Source organism: Camelus dromedarius, chromosome 8, assembly GCF_036321535.1.
Source record: "Camelus dromedarius isolate mCamDro1 chromosome 8, mCamDro1.pat, whole genome shotgun sequence".
Classification (NCBI taxonomy): domain Eukaryota; kingdom Metazoa; phylum Chordata; class Mammalia; order Artiodactyla; family Camelidae; genus Camelus; species Camelus dromedarius.
Window position 1 is genome coordinate 71240290 of NC_087443.1, and position 25047 is coordinate 71265336.

Here is a 25047-nt window from a genome sequence, read left to right on the forward strand (position 1 = left end):
GCTTACAATGGGCTAGGATGAACTATGATGTGCTGCAATTGTAAAGTATGCACCAGATTTCTAGGACTGTATTAAAAAAATCTCCTTAATTTTTATGTTGACTACATGTGGAAATGACAAATGTTTTAGGTATCTGGTTCAAATAAAGGATTACTATAATTGTTTACTTACTAATTTCTACTTTTTAAAGTGTGACTACAAGAAAACTTAAAATTAGCTAAGTGGCATGCATTTTATTTCTATTGGACAGTGCTATTTTAAAGATCATTTGCGAAAACTGATCAAAGTCCTATTATATTTTCTCCCAACTGACTGCCCTGTCTCTACCAAATGTTTCTTGTATTCAGTAGCCCTAACTTTTACTCTGGAAGCAAAGAGAGACTCACTGGGCTCTATAATAAGGCATATTGCCTCTGAATCATGCTCAGTCTTTGGCGGTTGAACATGCCTGGTCTCATTATGAAGTCTCTTCCATTCAAATCCCATCTCTCCATCGTTTCAGAGCTTTCCTTGCCTCTGCTCTAAAATGATTCCACTATTACCACTACCAAATGTCTCCTAATTATCAGAATACCATACATAGTCTAATTTTTGTTAGAGGTAGTGATATTTAATGGAACAAGTACAGATCCTATTCACATGAGACTTTGGCTCTTTCTATATGCTAAAAGTATTTCATAGACTCTAAAGCATTACCTATGTGACATATTTGGTTCATATGTCTCTTTTCCTACACTGTCAGTTCTTAGAAAGTAGGAATCATCTCTTCAAATGTCTAATTGCAAGGGTGTGTTTAAAAGAAAATTGAAGGGAACCTGATATAATTTATTTCTCTCTCAGAATCAGATCCTTTCAAAAAAATGAGGTTTTGATATGGAAGCAGCAATGGAGAGAAAGAAAAGTACCCATCAAGTTAACAAAAAGATAAAGTCCAGAATCTAGATGAATTCTGACTTTACAATGTTGGGTGTGGCTGACTCTATCTAAAGCCCTTTTTATAGAAGTTGCCAATTTCAAGTTGCTAGCTGATACCATATAATCCTCTGAAAGGAATACACTCATTCTGATTAAGAGCTCCATATCATCATTTGTGGATTCTCCCCAGTTGTTAGCTGAATGCTCTTCAGGAATTTATTCTTTATTATTTTTCAGGCAGATCTGAAATGTCATGCCATCTCCTAATGTCTTTAAGCACAATTTCCTCTTCCCTCTGACACCTGCACATTGGGCTACACAAGACATGAAGTGCTTCCACTTCTCTTTATACTGAACACATGACTGTTCCAGTCTCTCTCTTCTGTCCATCTACTACATACTCAGGAAAGATTCCTTTCTAATTCTCCATTTCAAAGTGAGAAACCCATATTCTCCCTTCCTCTTTGATAGTGACTTATTTATGCCTACGAACTGACTTAACAGTTATTTAGATTTTTAACCTTCTGTCCCTAATTATAGAAGGAAGGATCTGACCCTTATGAAAAGACAATTGCTATCAAGTGTCTGAGTGCATAGTACGGTAGGCTGGAAGGAGAGGGAATAGGGTCAGCATCAAAAAAAGTACATTAAAAAGCTTGTTCTCCTTGGAGAATTGCTTGTTTAGGTCTTCTGCCCATTTTTGGATTGGGTTGTTTATTTTTTTCTTATTGAGTCCTATGAGCTGCTTATATATGCTGGAGATCAAGCCTTTGTTGGTTTCATTTGCAAAATTTTTTTCCCATTCTGTAGGTTGTCTTTTTGTTTTACTTATGGTTTCCTTTGCTGTGCAGAAGCTTTTAAGTTTCATTAGGTCCCATTTGTTTATTCTTGCTTTTATTTTTATTGCTTGACTAGGCTGTTCTAGGAGAAAATTTTTGAGATGTATGTCAGATAATGTTTTGCCTATATTTTCCTCTAGGAGGTTTATTCTATCTTGTCTTATGTTTAAGTCTTTGATCTATTTTGAGTTTATTTTTGCGTATGGTGTAAGGGAGTGTTCTAGCTTCACTGTTTTACATGCTGCTGTCCAGTTTTCCCAACACCATTTGCTGAAGAGACTGTTTTTATTCCATTGTATATTCTTGCCTCCTTTGTTGAAGATTAATAGTTGATCAAAAGTTTGTGGGAAGACATACAAATGATCAATAGGCACATAAAAAATGCTCAATATCACTAATTATCAGAGAAATGCAAATCAAAACTACAATGAGGTATCACCTCAAACCAGTCAGAATGGCCATCGTTCAAAAATCCACAAATGACAAATGCTGGAGAGGCTGTGGAGAAAAGGGAATCCTCCTTCACTGCTGGTGGGAATGCAGTTTGGTGCAGCCACTATGGAAAACAGTATGGAAATTCCTCAAAAGACTAGGAATAGACTTACCATATGACCCAGGAATCCCGCTCCTGGGCATATATCCAGAAGGAACCCTACTTCAGGATGACACCTGCACCCCAATGTTCATAGCAGCACTATTTACAATAGCCAAGACATGGAGACAGCCTAAATGTCCATCAACGGATGACTGGATAAAGAAGATGTGGTATATTTATACAATGGAATACTACTCAGCCATAAAAACCGACAACATAACGCCATTTGCAGCAACATGGATGCTCCTGGAGAATGTCATTCTAAGTGAAGTAAGTCAGACAGAGAAAGAAAAATACCATATGAGATCACTCATATGTGGAATCTAAAAAAACAAAAACAAAAATAAACAAAGCATAAATACAAAACAGAAACAGACTCACAGACATAGAATACAAACTTGTGGTTGCCAAGGGGGCAGGGGTGGGAAGAGATAGACTGGGATTTCAAAATTGTAGAATAGATAAACAAGATTATACTGTATAGCACAGGGAAATATACACAAGATCTTATGGTAGCTTACAGAGAAAAAAATGTGACAATGAATATATATATGTTCACATATAACTGAAAAATTGTGCTCTACACTGGAATTTGACACAACATTGTAAAATGATCATAATTCAATAAAAAATGTTAAAAAAAACCCTTGTTTTTAAAATTAAAACTCCTTTCATCTTTTTATTCAGAATGGAGAACAAGAGGAAGAGGTAGGTTGAATAGCTAGGTGTCAACTGGTCCCCACTCCTTTTTCCTCTACCCCAGAACTCCCAGATTCAGAGGTTTCACAGCTCATTTTCACGGTGCCCTCTTCTTTCCTCCCCAAATGGTCTCCAGCATTCCAGGCTGCACCAAGAATAAAACAATCTGTTTGAAGACTCAAGTGACAGGACGGATACATGACAGAAGACATGGGTGGCACAGGCAGGACAGCTGAGAGAGGTAAGAGAGACAACATTTACTGATAATCTATTTTATGTCTGGAACTAAGGGTAAAGCAAGTGGATGGTCAAGGATGAGGGAGCTCCAGTTCTGGGAGGGTAAGACTCAGCATCTCTCCCTCTTTAAAACCATGTGTGTCTATGTGACATTTATGTGACCTTTTTGCTTTATCATGCACACAATAATGATTATGTGTGCTTTGTATATTTAATATATGTCAGATTAATTTTGTAGTGAATTTTATTTGGTAAGTACTATAAATTCCAGAGCTACACAATTGTTTTCATAGTTTCCTACTAAAATATCATGGCCTGAAACTTTTTTAAAATCTGAAAACTCCTTAAATTTGTTCCTCAGTGTAAGGGAAGCAAATTATCATCACCAAACCTGCATACTGCAACAGAATGAAATAAATCATAAACTGCCTTGTCTCCTTTGATGTAGGTAAACATATTTTTAGTATTGACGCTACCATTTCTTGCAAGATGATCCTAAGTTTTAAGCCTAATTTCTAATTTATTTGCTGTCACATCTTATGGGATTTTCATAAGGAATCTTTATAATTTTTAAAGAACAAACACTACCACAAAGTACCTGATTTATCCTATGAGCTCTTTTATTTTGCAAATGAGCTAATAAGCAGGGCACTGACCTAAGTGTCTAATTTTGATCCAAACCATCGTTGGCTTTCTAATAAGGTAGAAAGTAGCTTCTATGCAGGGTATTTGTTAAATTATTCTTTCCAATTATTCCTGGACATTCCAATTAAAAAGAAATTCCCTAAAAATAAAAAAAGTCATCAAATAGATTTGAATTTCTTCTTGTGGCACGATTGTGGACTGGTTACCTAAAAGGCATTCATAACTCTTTTCCCTTGCCTTCTACTTCTACTATGGCTGAAAAACTAAAATGATTCTCCATACTTCCTTATTGCTGGGGAAGGCCATGTGATTTTAGTTGTAGCCAGTAAGGTATAAATGGAGCTTCCAGGAAAACATAAAAAACAAAAAACAAAAAAACCTGACTGACGTATCTCTCTGTCATGCCTTAGACCTCACTCTTTTTCTTGAAAGGTGGATACCTAGGGGTACATTAGACATCTTGTAACCATGGGGACAAAACCTCCATGCTACAGATGCTGCAGGAGACAGCCAATAAGAGACATGCTCCTTGATTACAATATTGTTGAGCTGCCATACTAACCCAGGGCTTCTCATGCAAGACAAATAAGTCCTTTTCTTGCTTAAGCCACTATTTGTTAGATTTTGCTAGTACTTGCTGCTAATGCATTACAACTGTTCTTTCTCCACTCCGCCCTCCAACATTTGTGCAAATACCAGAAATTTAAAACTTTCCATCTATTATTGATCTTCTCCAATTTAACAGCATGATAAGGTACATTATGCTTTTAAAATACTTTAAAAAACTCAAAGGTATATTTAAAATATGAAATTAAGTTTCTTTCATTCTGTATATTCATTGAACCTGGTGGCTAATTTTGCTTGATAAATTTCAAAATTAAAAAAAAGATTTAAACCTGAAAATTTATTTGTACAAAGATAGCTTCTAAACATCACTTTTTAGTATACTTATTTTTTAATGATGTACTTTTTTCTAGACAAATTTGCAGTATATCCCAAATTATCAAATACTATTCTGTAATGCTTTATATAGTCTTGAAGAACACTCTAATTCTCCTCTCTAGAGTTATTAAATACAGACATATATAATTTCATGCCTGGAGACACTTAAGTGCTGCTGACATTTCTGACACCAGATGTAATCAGTAACCTAGAGTTCTTTCTCCAAAACTAACATATGCTAAGATCTAAAATTATAACTCAAGATTAAAATCTTACTAACCTTTGCTATAAAATATTAAAGCTGTCTAATCTCATATCTTTGCAAGTATAATAAAGGGAACTGAAAATGCCAATAGCAATGGCAGGTTATGACCATTTCATACCCAGACAAAATAATACTGCTTCTTCATGTATTTATTTCAGAACGAATTTTACTGCTGGTTATTTTATTTCTCTGAGGAGTTGCTTCAAATTGCTTGAGATGTATCTTAAAGGAAAGGAGGGGCATGAACAACCATGAAAGAAAGAGGAGACTTTCCTAAAAACCATTATTTTGGCCCTGTCATTCCCATGCCCCAAATCCCATGCTCCCTACTACTTTCATGCATTCAAACTGTGTGGATCAGTCCATCCTCCCTCTCCAGCTTACCTCTACCTACTTTCCCACATTCATCACATTACTTTATGTATTCCAAAAGGATTTCATACTGCTCAACTTTTATGTAAGAACGTTTACAACAATTATTACATAGAGAAATTGGAAACAATTTAAAATTCAAAGGAATATCGATAAAATACCATATAACCATTAAAAGTCATATTCTTCAAAAGCATGGCGATATGCTTATGTATCTATTTTAGAAATTGAGAATTGTGACTATTTTTTAAAATGCTATGAAGAGTAACGGACTATCTTAGAAATACCAAAAAGCACATTATAATTACTATAAAACAGCTAGGTAGTATAGTTCAAAAGTACATATTCACCAGTATAATGAAGACATAATAGATAGTTTTCCCAAATATTGGCTATAAATAATAATCATAGGGTTGGCTATACTGCCACCAAGAGTTAAATGTAATAGAAACAGCTAAATATTTAACTTATTAAATACACCTTTAAAGAACACAACAATAATTTATTCCTGCAAAAGACTACTGATGTACTAAATAGATCTTACCTCATAATAGACTAAAAGTAACTCTAGAGAGGTTTGAGGTTCTAAGAAGCACTCTTGGAATTTTATTATTACCAAACTTTTAATATTTCAGTATATGCTTAGTAAATGAAATAACTTTTCTTAAAAAAATTTTTAAAAGCCTGTAGCTTCCTTTAGGGCACACTTTTTTTTTTCTTTCCTATTTTAGCCATAAAATTCTGGGATTCTGTTTTCATTGTTAAACTTTATGGGCTTAATAAAGAGATTCTGTACACAACATTCTGATAAATGCTCTAAAGTCTTTAATAGACTATTAAATTTATGCAAACCAAGAAGCATGTCAATTTACTATTAAAACTGCTATGCAGAATATTCAGAAAACACCAATTCAGCTTTGGAAAAAAATTAGCTAATAACTAGTGACAATTTTTACTCATTTAGGAACAAAAGAACTCAAACCCAAGAATCCAAACAAGTCCAATTAAAACATGCTGAGGGTAAAGCACTGTTTTTACTTATTTTTAATCTTAGCACTTAAAATATTTTAAAAGCCCTTACATTTTTTCCAAAGTCTTAACAATTTAATGACAGTCTCTTTTGAGAGAGATCAAAAAAGAAACCTGAACTCTAAGTCCTTCACACACCAAAAAGTATGTCCCAAATCCATCTTCTTCTTTCCATTTCCTTGGCTAGCACCTACTTAAAGTAGCCAACATCTCTCCTAAATGCCTCCTAACTGATCTGATCTCTGTAGGTTTACCCTTGTCTTCCTAAAACCCTTTCTCTCTATAGGCAGACAATTACCAAACCTCTTTCCTGTGACAGCACCACAAAAACAGGGTCTTTTCTTGTCTTGAACTGTTTCCCCAGCATCTAACACAGTGCCTAGCACAAAGTAAGAGTTCATAAAATATCTGATGAATGCTCTGAATTTACATGCTAAGGTGTTTAGAATCGTTTCCTTCTAATTCCATAACTATGAAACAATTTTAAAGTTTTAAAATGAAAATTAGTCAGACAAGGTTTCTTATGCAAACAAGCAATTAATAGTACAGTTTTATGTGATTCATTTTATTATGGATATTTTGCAATAAGACTAAGTTAAGAGCTATTCATAATTATTTACACAAAAATAACTCTAGGATATAGAAATGTTAATAAAACATGACCAAAAATAACTCAGGACATAGAAATATTAATAAAACACGTATCGAATACAAACTTTATACAGATGTAAAAAACACAAATCCATTTTACCGTCTTAATAGAACTTCTTTGTTTTTCTTCCCAAACACCACTGCTCAGCTCAAGTGTGCAATGAATATTTGCCTCTCTGTCATAGGACCCCAAAATGAGTAACCTGTAGTATAAAAATAAAACATGAGATTATAACACCAATTATATGTATTAAAATTTTTCTTTCTGATCATTGTACCCAAATATAATAAATTACTCCATTAACAGAGAAAAAAATTAATCAAACACTTGGTACACCCTCTAGTGGAAAAGTGAAGCAAAACTAAAATTAGTAAAATCCCAGGACAAATGTTTTCAGCAGCTAAATCAAAGAAACAGAAAGTAGTATCTATCCATCTATCCATGAAATAAACAAATCCACCAGATATCTATACACAAGAGCTACAGATTTTCAAATCAGGCTGTTGAATTTAAAAAATAAGTTGCAGAGTGATGCTTATAGTATGATACCATCTCAGTAAACATTAAACACACACAAAATAGTACAACATAGTTGCTTATGAACACACGCACACATACACAAACTTCTCTGTCTACTAATGTGGCCTTGTACACACTATTTAACTTCTCTAAATCAATCTCTTTCTCTGGAAAATTCAGGGCAAATAAAGTACTTAACCTCTTAAAGCTATTGTGAGAATAAAAGACGATGCATGTAGGCATTTAGCATAGTATCCAGCAAACAGTCAGTACTCAGTTAAGTGTTCATTATTTCTATTATCTTGAAAACAATTGTCAAGGGATAGTTGTATTACCTGATTTCACTGTTTAATACTCAGATCTAAAAAGGAAATCTTGGGTCCAATCTTGAGATGATATAAAGCAGTCCTTACTGAAGGAAGAAAATGTTACCCATATGTTCAGCTTCTACATTATCTACCTTCTAAGGCAAAACATAAGTCTGCCAATATTTTTTAGGAGTAAGTTTGGGAATAACTTTAGCATTAATCAATATTTTGATTGCTACTCTATTACTTCATCTCTACATGAAGATCATAGGATAAGAGTAAGATAATGAAATAAAAGATAAAAGACATTAGAGTAACAAGAGAAAATTGTGTCCTAAGAATGGAGAACTCAAGCAAATCACGTTCATACCCCTCATAAACCAGCTTCATAAACTGAAAAGCCTGAATAAACTCATGGCGAAAAAAAAAAAGTCCCTAAATTTAAATAATTTTTAATCTTAAAAGGAAATTTAAACTTACTGCTTAACCAAATACATTAGGATTCATAATTATAAAACACTAAATTAAATGAGAATTTTCATTCATCAAAGCTCTGCTGCCACCATCCGTTCAAAAGGAAAAACTACCTAAAGGCCTTTACTGTCATGCAGAGCTAGTACTCCTTTACTGTATGCACTGGCTAGTACTCCAAAATTCTCAACAGATAATACAGGATTCAGGAATGAGAAAGCATAATTCTTGGAATCCTCCCCAGCGATTTTTCTGGCACAAGGGCACTGTCCAACCTGAGCCTAGCTCAGGGCAAGGGCTGTAGGAAAATGGTGGTGTAATTCGAGCAGCAGAAAGTTGAAGCCTTATGGGTCGCACATATTAAGAGGACAGAGTGCAAAGGCAGAAGAGCAGCTAGAAATTATGGGGAAATCCCTAGGGGCAAAGAAACCACAGAGAGGGTAAGTCCTATCGCTGTTCAAAGGCTCAAACGGCTGACTGCTAAATAAAGGAGACCCCCAGGGCACCAGTCTAAAAAGGCAGCAGTGGGAAGACAAAGACAAGAACATAAATATATGCTACTACTGGGAAGACGGGGAGGGTGGGAAGAGTAAGAAGACAAAGTCTGCAATTGAGACTAGGCAAGTTACCTGCCAACCAGAACATAAAAAATCAGTCACCCTCAGAACATAATAGAATCCAGGGTTGCTACCACTCATTGTCTACAATGGTCCAGTTTTCAAGCAAAGAAAATAGGAAAGTACAGTCAATGGTTGACAGGACAGGTAGTGGAACAGAAATTGACACCCAGTGGGCCCAGATGATAGATTTGACAGACTAAGACTTCAATGTAGCATTTATACATATTTTTTAAAAGAAAAAAATAGTACTCAAAGAAATGAACATCTTGTTCAAAGAATTAAAGGAAACATAATAATGAGTGAAAAGATAGGGAATCTCAACAGAGAAATGGTAATGATACAAAATTAATCTTTTAGAGCTGAATAGCATAATAAATGAAATTGAAAATTCACTAGATGGGCTCAATAGCAGACTGGAGATGGCAGAAGACTCAGTGAACTTGAAGGTAGATTATTCGATCCAAGCATATGGAGGAAAGAAAACAAGAGTTTAAAGAAACAAACTGAACCTCAGGGACCTACAGGGAAAATGACACAGCCCAACGTGTAATTTGAAATCCCGTAAGTAGAGGTAAAACAGAAAAAGGTTGAAAAAAATATTTGAAAAAACAATGTCCTTAAACTTCCCAAATTTGATTGAAAACATTAATGTACATATCTAAGAAGCTCACAGAAAGGGAAGCAGGAAAAAAAAAATCACCTCTAGAAATAGTCAAAGGGCTGAAAGCCAAAGATAAAAGTGAAAACTTGGAAAGCAGCTACAGAAAAATGTGTTACACACATGGAAGAGGAACCATAAGGTTGATTGCTGACTTCTCATCAGAATATGGGATTAACATAATTAAAATATTGAAGGAAAATAATTGTCAACGTAGACTTCTATATCAAGAAAACTATCCTTCAAAATCCAAAGGAAAATAAATTTCTAGATAAACAAAAACTGAGAGAACTTGCTGCCAGTAGATCTAAATAACAAGAAATGCTAAAGCAAGTTCTTTAGGCTGGAAGGAAGGGATACTAGATGACAACTTTGATCTAAAGGAAGGAATGAAGAGCAAAAAAATCTTAAATATACAATAGATGTTTAAAAAGTTTCTCTCTTTTCTTCTTTTAATTTCTTTAAAAGACACATGACTTTGTAAAGCTAAAAATAACAGTACTGATGGGTTAATAACATATATAAATGTAATGTACAGGTTTCTCCTGCTAGCCAAAATTAGAGCATTTCTATGAAATCTTTTATAAGCAAAAATGGTGTAAAGTGAAGAAGCAATTACCTTAGGACACATCTTGCTAATAGATGTACAAAATAAATCAAGGTAAAGCACAGACACTCAAAGTTCAAAGCTATGGCAGCTTGATGCTGAGATTCTGAGTGTAGTTCACAGGAAAGGAGCTTGGTGGTGCCACTCTTACTGTTGCTAGGGTTCACAGCTGCCTCTCTAAAGGCTTGCTGTAAAACAAAGGCTGTATGACATGTTCTCTTTTCACTTTTTGTAGAAGGGAAAATCTTTGGATTTTTTTCAGTTAGGGAAAACAGATGCCAATGTAGGTCCTTCATAAAAATGAAGCAGCATAAAGCAAACTTTCGAAAAGTGGGGGATACCTGTATATGACAACACTAATGATGTGGGTCTAAATGGGAATAGACTATTGTGAGGTCCTTGTAGTTTACCGGAAGCAATACAATGTTAACTCTAAGTAGATTGGTTTTACGTTAAAGATGCATACTCTAATCCCTAAGCAACAACAAACACAGTGTAAAGCTATAGTTAGCAAGCCAACAAAGGAATCAAAATGGACTATTAAAAAATATTTGATTAACAAAACAGGAAGGATGAAAAGAAGGGACAGAGGAGCAAAAAAAAAAAAAAAAAAAGATGAGAAAAAAATGGCAAAATGGCAGACCTAATAACAACCTCATTAATAATTACATTACGTGTAAATGAACTAAACACTTCAATGAAAAGGCAGAGATTGTTAAGAATATACATAAGAGCAAGAACCAACTGTTTGTAATATATAATACACTTTAAATATAAAGACACAAATAGACTGAAAGTAAAAGGTTGTAAAATACATATATATCATGAAAACAACATAAGAAAGTTGTAGCAGTTGTGTCAGTATCAGATAAAATTAATACTTAGACAAGGAATATCATGAGACAAAGAATTATACTCATTAAAGAGTCATTATGTCAAGAAGAAATATGTACCTAATAACCAAATTATTTTAAAAAAAAGAGATAAATTCATAGCCATGGTTGAAGATTTAAACAAACTCATTCAGTAATCGACAGAACTAGATAAAAAAAAATCAGTGAAGATCTGAATGACAGTACTGGCAATCTTCATTTTGTGTTAACTGCATGTCAGAATTGTGTCCCTGCTTTGCACTGTTCTGACAGGCAAGGTTTTGGTTAACACAGTGTCACTCTGAGTAAGGACAGTCTATATATATTTTTGTATAGTTTGTTTTGGAAGCATGTTAGTGCTCTACATATTAATAAATAAGAAACAAAGATAGAAAGGCAGGGGCGGTACCTGGAGACTGAAATTGAAAGCAAAATGAAACAAATAAATCCAACTATATATTTCAATATTTCAATGTGAACATAATCACACTGAAGGGGGAAAATTATTCTAATTTATGAATATAGTACTTGACCATATGCCCTCCATCTTGGGTAGGGTAGGGGAGAACTATAAATAAATCCTGAATTCCTTTTAGTAAGTATGTTCTCTCTACATATATGGACAAAGCAATTCTGAAACCATTTGAGACGCAGCACAAGATTGAGCAAATGGGTCAAAGTGCTGATGTTATTGGGAGCCAGTGTTTAAGGGGCATAAAAATATGAAAGGGGGAAGAACCAAGGCAAGGAACAACTCTAAGAGGATGAACTGGAATTGGAAGTTATCAGGTGAACTCATGATTTCTATATGTGTATGTGTACATATGTATGTATATATTTATAAATGTCTACACATACACATTATTTCCTAACTTTGTCCACTGAAAGGCCCAAAGAATATACGAAGTAACAATGAACATGCCCAATACCCAAATGTTGATTACTAATATCATTCTCTACTAAAAGGAACCAGAACTCTTTGCAAAAATAGGCGAGTCTAGGGCTGTGACAGGGAAGATACAAAATGAACCTGGAACAGCTTGTTATATATATGAGAAAATAATGAAGACCTCAAAAAATAAAAAGAAAAAAAGAAAAGAGAAAAAGGAAGAGGGAGAGAGAGAGAAGGAGGAGAAGGAGGAGAAGGAGGAGGAGAAAGCAAATGAAAAAGGCAGGGTCATGTCACAAGCATACAGGAGCCAGTTTGAAGAGGCTCCTAGTGGCCAGATCTGGCACCAAAATAATTAAGGATGGTAAAGAATTATAACCATTGGGGGGGGGGGGGGAGAATTCATGAGTCCATGCTGTTGACAGATATTTTCAGAATATGGAAGGACTCCTGGTAATAATAGTAGAATGTCAACTGCTTTGGTTTTCTGTATTTGTGTTAACATCAAAAAAATTTTTAAATGTATTTTTGGAACCCAGTAAAACAAAACAACACTCTAAAAGCTGCTGAGAAAACACAGGCTTTAGAACAGTGTAAGTGTGACTCAGTGAAGAACTGACCTTAATTAGAACTTCCGTCTATAATTAGGACAGACTATCCTAAATACACCACTTAAGAGTACAGAACCCTCACACAACAAAACCTTATAGGCTTTGCCTTCACTGAGTATAATCTTTGTTTTTCAAAAATGTAACTGGTTGATAAAACTAAGGAAAACAAGAAAAGAGAAGAGAAATGGTATTTATTACATTATTCAATGCCTTTGACATAAAGATGTAGGTGACAAATCCCTCCTAGAATTTCTAGAATTTGAATTTCGTTTCCCCTGAAGAACATGCACAGTTTATCAAGAAATAAAAAGTAAGAACTCCATCAAGTTTCCTTTGCTGCCAGAAAATTGTTCTTCTCTATATAGTATTGTTTTTTATTTATCTTCTACATAATTGCACATGGGCATATGTTTTCTTTGCAAAGACCTAAAATCCTTTAAGATAGAAGATGGACTACAAATTATAAATTTAAAAACAATGATCTTAACATGATTGCAACAGTAATGTGAAATAATTTAGTCTTCTAATAGCAGTACTACAAATACAGCAATTGAGTTCTCTGGTTAAAAAAATCAGCTTTAGTCAATGCAAGAAAAAAAAGCAACTATTCAGAATGACTGCATTTTAAAAATTTGATAAAAGAATATTGTTAGAACCAATTTTTACAAACAAAATTGTGTTTCTACCCCCAAGTTTTATTTGGGAAATTGAAAACTATTATTTCATATAATTAGAAAAGAACTTCCCTTTACAGTGAGTGTGAAGCCCGTTCAAATTAATAAAATTCAAATTCCAGTTCTCACAACCAAATATATAAAAAAGACAGTTTTGTTTAAAGATTGATAAATACTATAATGATCATACTGAGACATAATAATAGAAGTTACCTCTACTGAAACCTTACTATGTGGTAGGCACTGTGGTTTATTTACCTATCTCCAATCACATTACCAGCAAAGTAGCACCCTTGCCCGTTTCACAGATGTGTAACTTGCCTGAGAACATATAACTATAACGGCACATAGCTAGGATGTGAACACAGCACTTTCTAACTCAAAAGCCAGTATTATTTCCACTTCATGTTGCCTTCTGAAGCATAAATCTTCCAGTTGTACAACAACTCCAGAATTTTCAGTAAATAGTTTCCTATGAATACTTCTAATTTGTTTCCTCATTGGCAAAATTCACTCTTAAAGCCTTATACCAGCTAAGCCTGATAAAAAATCTTCAGATTTCTCTGTAAGTCTGAAATTACTTCAAAATAAATAGTTAAAAAAAGTTCTCATGAAAACTACTTTATTATTTCAAATTAAACAGTTTAAAAAATAAAAAGAAAGACGTCCTCACACAAAACTATGATTGTCTGTAGGTAATGAGTATGATGTTCCATTTCATGGATTTGGGGAAAAAATTAAAGTTACATTCTTTTTACCTGATTCAAGGTCAAGTTCTAAAACAGTTAAGAAATAAACGTTCCTAAGAATATTAAGCTAAAACTATAACAACACTAAATGACCATATGACATTATAACAACTTAGACATGTTTAAATAGGTCTCGCTCAAGCAGGAGAAATGTGAACACGCGTGCCTAACCGCTAAAAATAGTAAACTTCAACTCATGACAGCACGCTAATTCAGAACAACTTTATCTACATACATACAGATGGTCTATAAAAATGACTGGTTTATGTGCTCTCAAAAACATGTTCATTCTAAAACTTTCTCCTATTTCTTTCAAACCTTGTCATATCTCTAAGTTAAGCAGTCATGATAAAAAATATCTCAAGAGGTTTTAAGCCTTTAAGTTTCCAAAACTAAAATAAATGATAAGCATTTTTTGTCCTGTCTCCAAAAAGGGACGAACTGTTATTTTCTCTACACTGTCATTTTCTTTCTATTTTAGAGATTACAATAAATCACATAAGATAAATTTATATTCAGAAGCAGGAAAAACAAGAATACTTTGACTATAGTAATATCTCCTCTTTAGCTTGAATCCTACAAACTTGGAATCTATCTGAACTGAGAGTTCTACTTTTATACTAAGAAAAAAGTTTAGAAGAAAAACAACATGTAAATAAGATCTTAATGAGAATATGAAAAGAATGTTTAGACTTAAATTTGAAGACAAAAAGCAGAGATGAGCTGAAAAGAGTAATTTATTCTCTCCTTCATTAACAATTTTAAGTAATCCTTAAACTGTATGAATAATAACACAACACCATAATACAAAGTAACTTTACATGGTCGAGTTTATAAAGACAGTGTCTAAAAAACTATTCAAATATTGTGTTTGTTCCCAAGATTAAGCTATCACCTGGGGAAGGATGCCGGCAACATAGCATGCTTTCCCGTTCAACTCTTTAGAAATACTGGTCTTTATTTTTAAATTTTCTCACCAGGGGATATAGTCACAAAAATTAAACAATATTATGAAAGCTTATAGTGAAAAGTCTGGCTCACACTTTCACCCTTGTCCATCATCATCATTAACCTAGCTCCCTCCACCTTTTTCCCTGTAACATTTTTTTTTTTTGGTTTCTTGTATATTCTTTCAGAGATTCATTATACAGTTCCTTATTAAAATAAAGTAAGATACAAATACTTCACAAATTGTAATGCTTTTCTTTGTGTCATTTATTTCAATTCAACATGACCTAAATAAACGCCTGACATTACTCTCTCAGTGCATCCATGCAGTCGTGGGTTCAAGGCTGACAGTGAGGCTTTAAGTGAGCAGTATCTCAGATAAAGCAAGAGAATGGGGAGCAAATGTGACAACAAAAGCTAATGCTTAAAAAGCCACGAGCAACAGACATATGATCAATCCGCAATCCCACCCGTAACACCAAGGCAAAAGAACTAGTTTTTGAAAGTTCCTAGCAAAGTACCTATTACACATTTTATATACTGTATTAAGCAAATACCTGTCCAATGAATCAATCGGTCACCTTCAAGGCTATCTTAGCAGGTTTGGAGATGGTTGGGTGAATAGGTATCTAGGAATTTATCTAGGAATTAACAGCAGGAGAGTCAAGAACTTTTGTCCAAAGCTGCCCTTCAAATGTTTAGAAGTTGCTATGATTATTTTGGAAAAGGTAATCAATGGTATGATTTTAATGCCTATAAATCTACAAGAAAATTCACTGGAAGTATCAGTCCAAAATTTCTGTAGACACAGGCGACTTGAAAATGTCCTTCCAAATGTTAATATGATGAGCCCAAATTATAATTAGATATTTAATGCCCATGTTTATCAGAGCATATTAGCTTACGTACTTCAAATTGAGACCTTATGTAGAACCATATTTTTATTGTATGTATCATTTTACTATGCACAGTCCCTCTTATACAATTTATAGCATATTTAGTCTTTCTTTGATACAGTAATCCCTTTTAAATGAGACTTTCTGACATAATGGTGCATAATACTGAGTCACTCCAAGACTTAAAAATTTTTTGGCATATTATTAGTATACTCAAAAATAACCTCACTATTAGCAAGGATACAAATACATTAGGTATAAAATAAATAAAACCTCTGCACTCAAGCACTTATTTTTATTATCAGCTGGAAACAAAAATAGAGTGATTAAGCGTCAAGTAAGTGGTCACAGAAATGTAGCATAAGGACACTGTATTGGAACGATCAGGAGACACATTAAGGGGGTAGCTTTTAAGGTGAACCAAGAAAAGCTGGTTTCAAGGAACAGAAAATGGTGTAGGGCCTTCAGCCAGGAAAACAGTGGCGCGTCAACACAAAGAGCTTGATATTTTAAAATATCTAAGGCAGGAAATGTTAACTATGGTCTATGGGCCAAATCCACTCCACTGTTTGTTTCTGTATGGCCTGTGGATTACCAATGGTTTTCACATTTTTAAATGGTTGAAAAAAATCAAAAGAAGAGAATTTTATAACACATGAAAATTATGAAATTCATAAATAATTTTTATGAGCATATGGCCATGCTATATCTATTCATTTACCTATAGTCTGTCTATGACTGCTTTTACACTACAAGGCAGAGTTAAGTACTTGCACAGAGACCATGTGACTCATAAAGCCTAAAATATTTACTAACTGGCCCTTTAGAGAAAAAGTTGACAACCTCTTCTTTTAGGAAGACCTATGTGGCTGAGGCACTTGTGAGTGAGGGACTGGGTGGAGAAAGAAACTCGAGAGGTAAGAGGGGCATGCAGGCCATGGAAAAGATTTGGGTCTAAACTCTAAGAGGAATATTCTAAGGGGAAGTCATTAAAATTTTTTAAGTGGGAAAGTGACAATTAGATATATACTTTGAAAAGCTCATTCTGGTTGTTACACTGGTAACCAGTGTTCGAAGATAAGTTAAGAGGCTAGTGTAGTAAGTAATTTAAGCGAAATATGAACACAGCTTAGACTTATGGGGATGGAAAAGTAAACTAAGGAGGCTGGGCAACAAGATTATTTCTGAGATTCCCTTCCAACTCTAAAATTTTAAGAATCAGGGGTTTACAAGTCTTGTTTTGCAACTTTCCAGGATATTTCCAATTATCACAAACAATTCTCAAAAGTGTTTATGCTATGAACAGCTTTCTAATAGTTAGTAAGAAATATGCCAACAGAGCATTACACATTTTAAAAGTCTGGAAATTACTGCAGAATAAATGATCCCATTAGAATGCTTTCTAAAATATAGTTTATACTTTTTGAAAGTTGTAACGGATTGCTTTTATGAAATTTATGATTAAAGAATTTTCAGACAGTACAATATAAATTAACACAGAGGAGGAATAAACACAAATACTGACTGCTTAAGTAAATTTTCACTGCATTTTCTTTCCCATAATGTAGTGATGACAAAGCAAAGAACATACCTGCTACATTCTAACAATGTAACTTTGAGGCGGCCTTCAGTAAGTGCCCATTGTTGTATATGGATATGCTCTTCTTCATCTTCTTCAAATCCTTGCGAGGTTTGAAATGGGAAAAACGGCTTAAACCTGACGAAAGTAAAGATAAGTCTAAATCTCTGAATAATAAACACCACAGTTTAAAACATAATAACAAAACCTACCTGTAGGAAAGCAATACAAAACAAAATGAACACCTAATACTGCATGTGCCCTACAGAACCAAAGCTTCCCACACTTCCCCATAACTAGCAGCAGATGGCACCCAGACCTCCTGTTTTTTTGGCATGCCCTCATTGACAAGGCAGGACACCAGAACAAAGGAAAAGAAAATCTAAAGGCCATCAGTAGGTCCTGAAACTTGGGTAGGGCAGTATTCTTTCTGGACCAGATGGGAAGAGTCTTCCTACAGTAAAATATTAAAAGTCAGAACGCACTGTTCCAAGGAAACAATTTAATTGTATAGTGATTAGTATATGATAACTATAAAATAATAGTAATAGTAATAATAATAATAATAATAATAATAATAATAATAATAATAATAATAATAATATAACAACAACAACAATTAACAGCAGCAAAGGTATGTATCAGAGATGTTTACTATTTGCTGGTCAATGTGCCAAAAGCTTTACATGCTTTATCATATTCAATGCTCACAATCCTGAGGGGCAATATTATTAGCCTCCCTCTCCAAATGAAAAAGGGGTTAGAAAGGTTAAGGAATTTGTTCAGCATTATACAGTAAGTGGCATAATCAGAATTCAAGCTAGTATGACTTCTTCAAAGCCCAAACTACGTAACACTTCAGTTACCTATGAAATTATTCAGGCTTTTATGTGCTCATTGTTAATACTCTTGGTTTTTATGGAGAAGTTTCAGTTACAAACTATAGGCTTAAAAAAACTTTAATTTGAAACATAATCTGTACTCATCCACGAAAGCAAAGGACAAAGAAAATGAGAGAAAACTGGGCTTGAGGGCCTGCAGTTTTCAATTCACTTCATACACTGTCACTAGATGACATTTGTCTGCTTAAAAAGCTTTAATGCCTTCTCACTAACCACACACTAAAAAGACAGTCAAAAGTTCTTGGTCTCACTTTCAAGGACTACCATAATTAATCTTTTCAATACTATTTTTCCTCATTAGAAACCTTCCAATCTAGGCAGTCACCTCATGTATCCAGAGGATACCCTGTTTTCAAGTATTTCGTACCAACAGGTTTCCCCCTACTCCTCAAAGCTTATCCAAACCCTAAACACGTTCTATAACTGGCTTTAGGTCCCAGATCGCAGCAGACCATATATACTGATTTCACTCTCTTATTCTTGCTGTCACTTAAACTGCTGGGCATTTATGTCTTGAAATCTCAAATGCAATCTGGTCTCAAAACTGTCTGTACCTTTCACACACACTCTAAAGACTGAAGTATGTGATGAGCTGATTTATAAAAATCTAACATTAAAAGTGAAATAAACATTTAGAAAATATGACAATTTATACTGAAAGATATGAACAGAGGGGGAGAAATACTGTTTTACAGTGTCCAATGAACAGGATCAAAGAAAAGACTTTTTAGGGAAAGCTCATTAGGTATACAGATAATGCTCAGTGCTTTTCTCCTGCTTCTGAACTAGATGGAAAAAAGAAAGCCCCCTTTGGTTTTTAATTTCCATTGAAATCATTTGATTCACACAGGCTGGCACCAAATTTTTGAGAAGAAAAAAATTAAGAACTATATCTATTATATTAATATAATGTTGTAGTTGAGTGTTTTTAACACATAAGGCTCCTGAAGAACATATAACTCTGTCATTGGATAAAAAAAATCACAAATATCACTATATACACTAGCAACTTTGAATATAATAATCCCAAGTTTGCTAAATCACAGCTGTTTTATTAATCAATTTTTCTTGTCAAGCATAAAGCTGAAATTCAATACAAATCTTTTTGGGTGTGACTTCCATGTTGTATGTAGTAAAATCTAATTTGGATTTAGTGATGCTTTGGGGGGGGGTCTCCTAAAAGAATTTATGCATAAAAATAAACTAAAATCGGAAAAATGTATTCCATTTAATGTTTAAAATTAAATGTTTAAAAACAACACACTAAACAGTGGGATAAATCTATTTGTTCAACAAGCTAATAAACAGAACCCACACATTCACATTCTCTAAGAACACTTGGTTTTTCAAAACTTTAGTCCAAGCCTTTAAGTGTCTCATACCCATAAGGGAATCCTGACAGTGAAGGAGGCTTCTATCCCCCTCCCTTTCTACCCATCTTATCACAAAATCCTTCAAAATTCATTAGCCTTTATCTCCTGTTGAACTATCAACTTAAAAATGTCAATGTTTTCTCTAGTTTTCAGAAAACTAGATTTTTACAAGCTACCTGTACTTCCTCTTGTAGAAAACTTTCAAAACCAACCTGGAATTCAATCAATGTGACATACCATGTTAACAAATTGAATAAAAACCATATGGTCATCTCAATGGATGCAGAAAAAGCTATGATAAAATTCAACATCCATTTATGATAAAAAAACTCTCCAGAAGGTGAGTGCAGAGGGAACATAACTCAACATAATAAAGGTCATATATGACAAACCTGCAGCTAACATTCCCAATGGTGAAAAGCTGAAAGCATTTCTTCTAAGATCGGGAACAAGACAAGGCTATCCACCCTTGCCACTTTTATTCAACATAGTTTTGGAAGTCCTAGCTACAGCAATCAGAGAAGAAAAAGAAAGAAAAGGAATCCAAATTGGAAAAGAAGTAAAACTGCCACTGTTTGCAGATGACATGATACTATACATAGAAAATCCTAAAGATGCTACCAGAAAACTACTAGAGCTTATCAATGAATTTGATAAAGTTGCAGGATACAAAATTAATATACAGAAATACGTTGCATTTCTATACACTAACAACAAAATAGAAAAAGAAATTAAGGAAACAATCCCATTTAGCACTGCAACAAATAGAATAAAATATCTGGAAATAAACCTACCTAAGGAGGCATAGGACCTGTACTCCGTAGAAGACACTGATGAAAGAAACTGAAGATGACACAAACAGATGAAAGATACACTGTATTTTTGGATTGGAAGACTCAATATTGTTAAAATGGCCATACTACCCAAGGCAATATACAGATTTAATGCATCCCTATCAAATTGCCAATGACATTTTTCACAGAACTGAAACAAAAAAATTTTTAAATTTGTATGTAAACACAAAAACCCCAAACAGCCAAACCAATCTTGAGAAAGAAGAACAGAGCTGGAGGAATCCCACTCCCTGACTTCAGACTACACTACAAAGCTACAAATCAAAATGGTATGGTACTGGCACAAAAACAGCCGCACAGATCAACAGAAAAGGATAGGAAGCCTGGAAATAAATCCATGCACTTATGGTCAATTAATCTATGACAGAGGAGGCAAGAATATACATACAATGGAGAAAAGACAATCTCTTCAATAAGTGGTGCTGGGAAAACTGGAAAGCTACAAGTCAAAGAATGAAATGAGAACATTCTCTAATACCATATACAAAAATAAACTCAAAATGGATTAAATACCTAAATGTAAGACTGGATACCATAAAATTCCTAGAGGGAAAACATAGGCAGAACACTCTCTGACGTAAATTGCAACAATATTTTTTGGATCTGTCTTCTAGAGTAATGGAAATAAAAGCAAAACAAAACAAAACAGAACAAACCCCACAAATGAAACCTAATTAAACTTAAAAGCTTTGCATCGCAAAAGAGACCATCAACAAAACGAAAAGACAACCTACAGAACGGGAGAAAGTATTTGCAAACAACGAGACTGACAAGGGCTAATTTCCAAAACATACAAACAGCTCATACAGCTCAATATCTGAAAAACAAAAAACCCAGTCAAAAATGGGCAGAAGACCTAAATAGACATTTCTCCAAAAAAGACATCCAGATGGCCAACAGGCACATGAAAAGTTGCTTAACACTGCTAATTATTAGAGAAATGCAAATCAAAAGTACAAGGAGGTAACATCTCACACCAGTCAGAATGGCCATCATTAAAAAGTCTACAAATAACAAACGCTGGGGAGGGTATGGAGAAAAGGGAACCCTCCTACACTGTTGGTGGGAATGTAAACTGGTGTAGCCACTATGGAGGACAGTATGGAGGTTCCTTAAAAAACTAAAAATGGAGTTACCATATGATCCAGCAACCTCACTCCTGGGCATACATCCAGAGAAAACTGTAATTCAAAAAGATACATGTACCCCAATGTTCACAGCAGCACTATTTACAATAGGCAAGTCATGGAAACAACCTAAATGTCCACCAACAAATGACTGGATAGAGAAGATGTGGTATATTACTCACCCATAAAAAGAATGAAATAATGCTCTTTACAGCAACATGGATGGACCTAGAGATTATCATATTGAGTGAAGTTACGTCAGATAAAGACAAGTATCATATGATATCACTTCTGTGTGAAATCTAAAAAGATACAAATTCTATTTAACCAGACTCACAGACATAGAAAACAAACTATGATTACCAAAGGGGAAAGAGGCTGGAGGGATAAATTAGGGGTTGGTGATTAACAGACACATGTTAGTATATATAAGATAGATAAACAACAAGGGCCTACTAAATAGCACAGGGAACTATATTTAATTTCTTGTAATAACCCATAACGGAAAAGAATCTGAAAAGAAAAAATATGTATGAATGTGTGTGTATATAGATATACATATACACACACACACACACATAAATATATATATAAAACTGAATCACTTTGTTGTACATCTGAAACTAATATTGTAAATCACTACACTTCAATTAAAAAAAAACAACAACTTGGGAAGATGTACTTCTATCATGATAGTATGAGAAGCTCCACCAACCTGCTCCCCCATGAACCTGGTGAAAATTATTTAAACAAAAATTAAAGCCTCTGCAAATGGTCCTAAAAACAAACAGCAAACAAAGAAAATTCTATTCAAGAAAATCCACAAAAATATGGCAAGAAAGGTGAGAGTCTGTGGTGTCTGAACCAAGACTGCTCCCTCCAACAAGCTCAGCCCGGAAGAGATAGACTGCTAAAGCCAAGAACACAGGCTGCCTCACCCCCTCTAGCTCCCTGTTAGAGGGCTTTCTTCCCAAAGGGAAGAGCAGGCATCAGTGTTTCTCATCTGGCCCTTAGCTACCTATTACTAGGCTAAGTTCGGGGCAAGTGTGGTCAAGAGATTGGCAACTCCTTTCACTGACACAGTCCCCACCTGTGGAACAGTGACTCAACCTTGGGCCAAAAACACTAAGAAAACAGGGGCCTTGACTGTCCTTGACCTGGCTCATGTCACAGTGGTTCTATGCCAAGATGTCCTCAGGCTGCTACCACCTCTCATCCTATCTCCATCTAGCACCCAATAGTTAGAGTGGGAGTGTCATTCACAGAGAAACTTGCCATTGTCCCCATCCCTAACTCCAGAGCCCTGGCTCAAAGATTTTGCCAAGGGAGGAGAGGGAAAGCAGGCCATGAAACAGCTTCTAAACTCTTCCCAAAGGAACTGTTTACAATAGAATATGAAAAAGCTCAAATTTAAAAATGTTCTCATGAACAATGGAGGTTGAGATGAAAGGCTAATGGGAAGAGATTCATGGATTTAATGAAGATACAGCCTACGATAAAGGCTGCCTAGCTTGCAGGAGAGAACCAGGAACTAACACAGCTGGGAGGAGCTTTCCTAGGGTCAAAACAAATATCAAACACTAACTTCAGAAACTACTCCTTCAAAGGAGCCACAATTTGACTGGATTCATTTTTAGAACAATTTGTGCCTCAGGGCATTGTTGAAAACAATAGGTACAATGTCAGAGACTCAACACTCCACTAAAATAATCCAGGCAAATGACTAAAAAACAAACAAATAACAAGCCCTGGGACAGCAGGACCAGTATCCAGAGTTGCTATAGTATATTATCTAAAATATTTGGTTCCCAACAAAAATTATAAGGCATACAAAGAAACAGGAAAGCATGATCCATAAAGCAGAAACAAAGCAGGCAAAAGAAACTGCCAGTTAGAGTCATCAGGTGTTGGATTTAACAGAAAAAGACTTTAAAACAGCTCTTACAAATATGTTCACACAAATTTTAAAGCATGATTGAAGAAGTAAAGGGCAGTATTATGATGATGTCACATCAAATACATAATATCAACAGACACAGAAATAATTTTAAAAACTAAGTGGGAATTCTGGAGTTGAAAAGTACAATAATTGAAATTTTAAAACCCACCAAAAGGGCTATGAACAGTAGATGTGAACTGGCAGAAGAAAAAGAAAATTGTGAATTTGAAGACAGAGCAACAGAGGTTATGTAAGAGGAACAAAAATGAAGAAAAATGAACTGAGCCTTAGAGAAATGTGGGATACTATTAAGTACACCAACATACACATAACAGGAGTGCCAGGGGGAGGGGAAAGAAAGAGAGGGGTAGGAAGGGGAGGGGAGGGAGAGGAGCAGAAAAAATATTCCAAATAGATACAGCTAATAAGCCCCCAAAGCCACAAATTATATAATTTCACTTATATGAAAATCCAGAATAGAGGAGTCAGCAGAGACAGAAAGTAATTAATAGTTGCTTAGGGTTAGGGGTGGTAGGTGGGTAAGAAGGATGATGGGTGAGGGTATGGGATTTTGTTTTTGAGGTGACAAAAATGTTTTAAAATTGACCATGGTGACGGTTGTACATGTCTGTGAATATACTAAAAATCACTGAATTGTAAGCTTTAAACAAGTGAACTGTATGGAATATGAATTATATTTAAATAAAGCTATTTTAAAAAAAATCTAACCCAATTATCTAGAGATAATTGCTCTTGTCATTGCTTTGATATGTAAATGTTTCATTAGACTTATCTGATTAAAAAATCAAGACAGTTGTATGACTTTTTTGAGTAATACAGAGTAACACTAAAACTAATTAGTATAGCTAACATTTAACTGAGTACTCACTATGTAAAAGGCATTACATTTATTAATTCTCACAATAATTCTATGAGGTAGGTACTATAATTAATTCCCATTTTGTACAGGAGGAAACTGAGACACAGAGAGGTTAAATAACTTGCTCAAAGTTACACAGTAAGTGGTGGAGTCAAGAAAATAATCTAAGCAATCTAGCTCCAAAACCCATGTTATTAATCACTGCCTCTTATAAGTTGTTAAAAACAGAAATAGTAGTTTTAAATGGTTGCTCCTAAAGAATGTGACTTAGGGGAGGAAAGAAGAGGGTTTAGGGAAGTAACAGCTGATTTTAATCATAAGTCCTATATTATACTTGATTTTTAAGTTATGTACATTAACTCAAATGAAAAGACAGACAAT

General features: G+C 34.5%; 1 protein-coding gene across 2 annotated transcripts in view; it reads right to left on the bottom strand.

Annotated features, from left to right (window-relative positions):
- Window positions 1-25047, bottom strand: part of PDZD8 (PDZ domain containing 8) — a 74671-nt gene that overhangs the window by 32411 nt on the left and 17213 nt on the right. For both annotated transcript variants that reach the window (XM_064488478.1, XM_010987205.3), the window contains exons 2-3: window positions 17604-17729; window positions 7290-7392 (exon numbers count right to left, since the gene is read on the bottom strand). In XM_064488478.1, the coding sequence (XP_064344548.1) occupies window positions 7290-7392; window positions 17604-17729 (229 nt within the window). The remainder of the gene's footprint in view (window positions 1-7289; window positions 7393-17603; window positions 17730-25047) is intronic.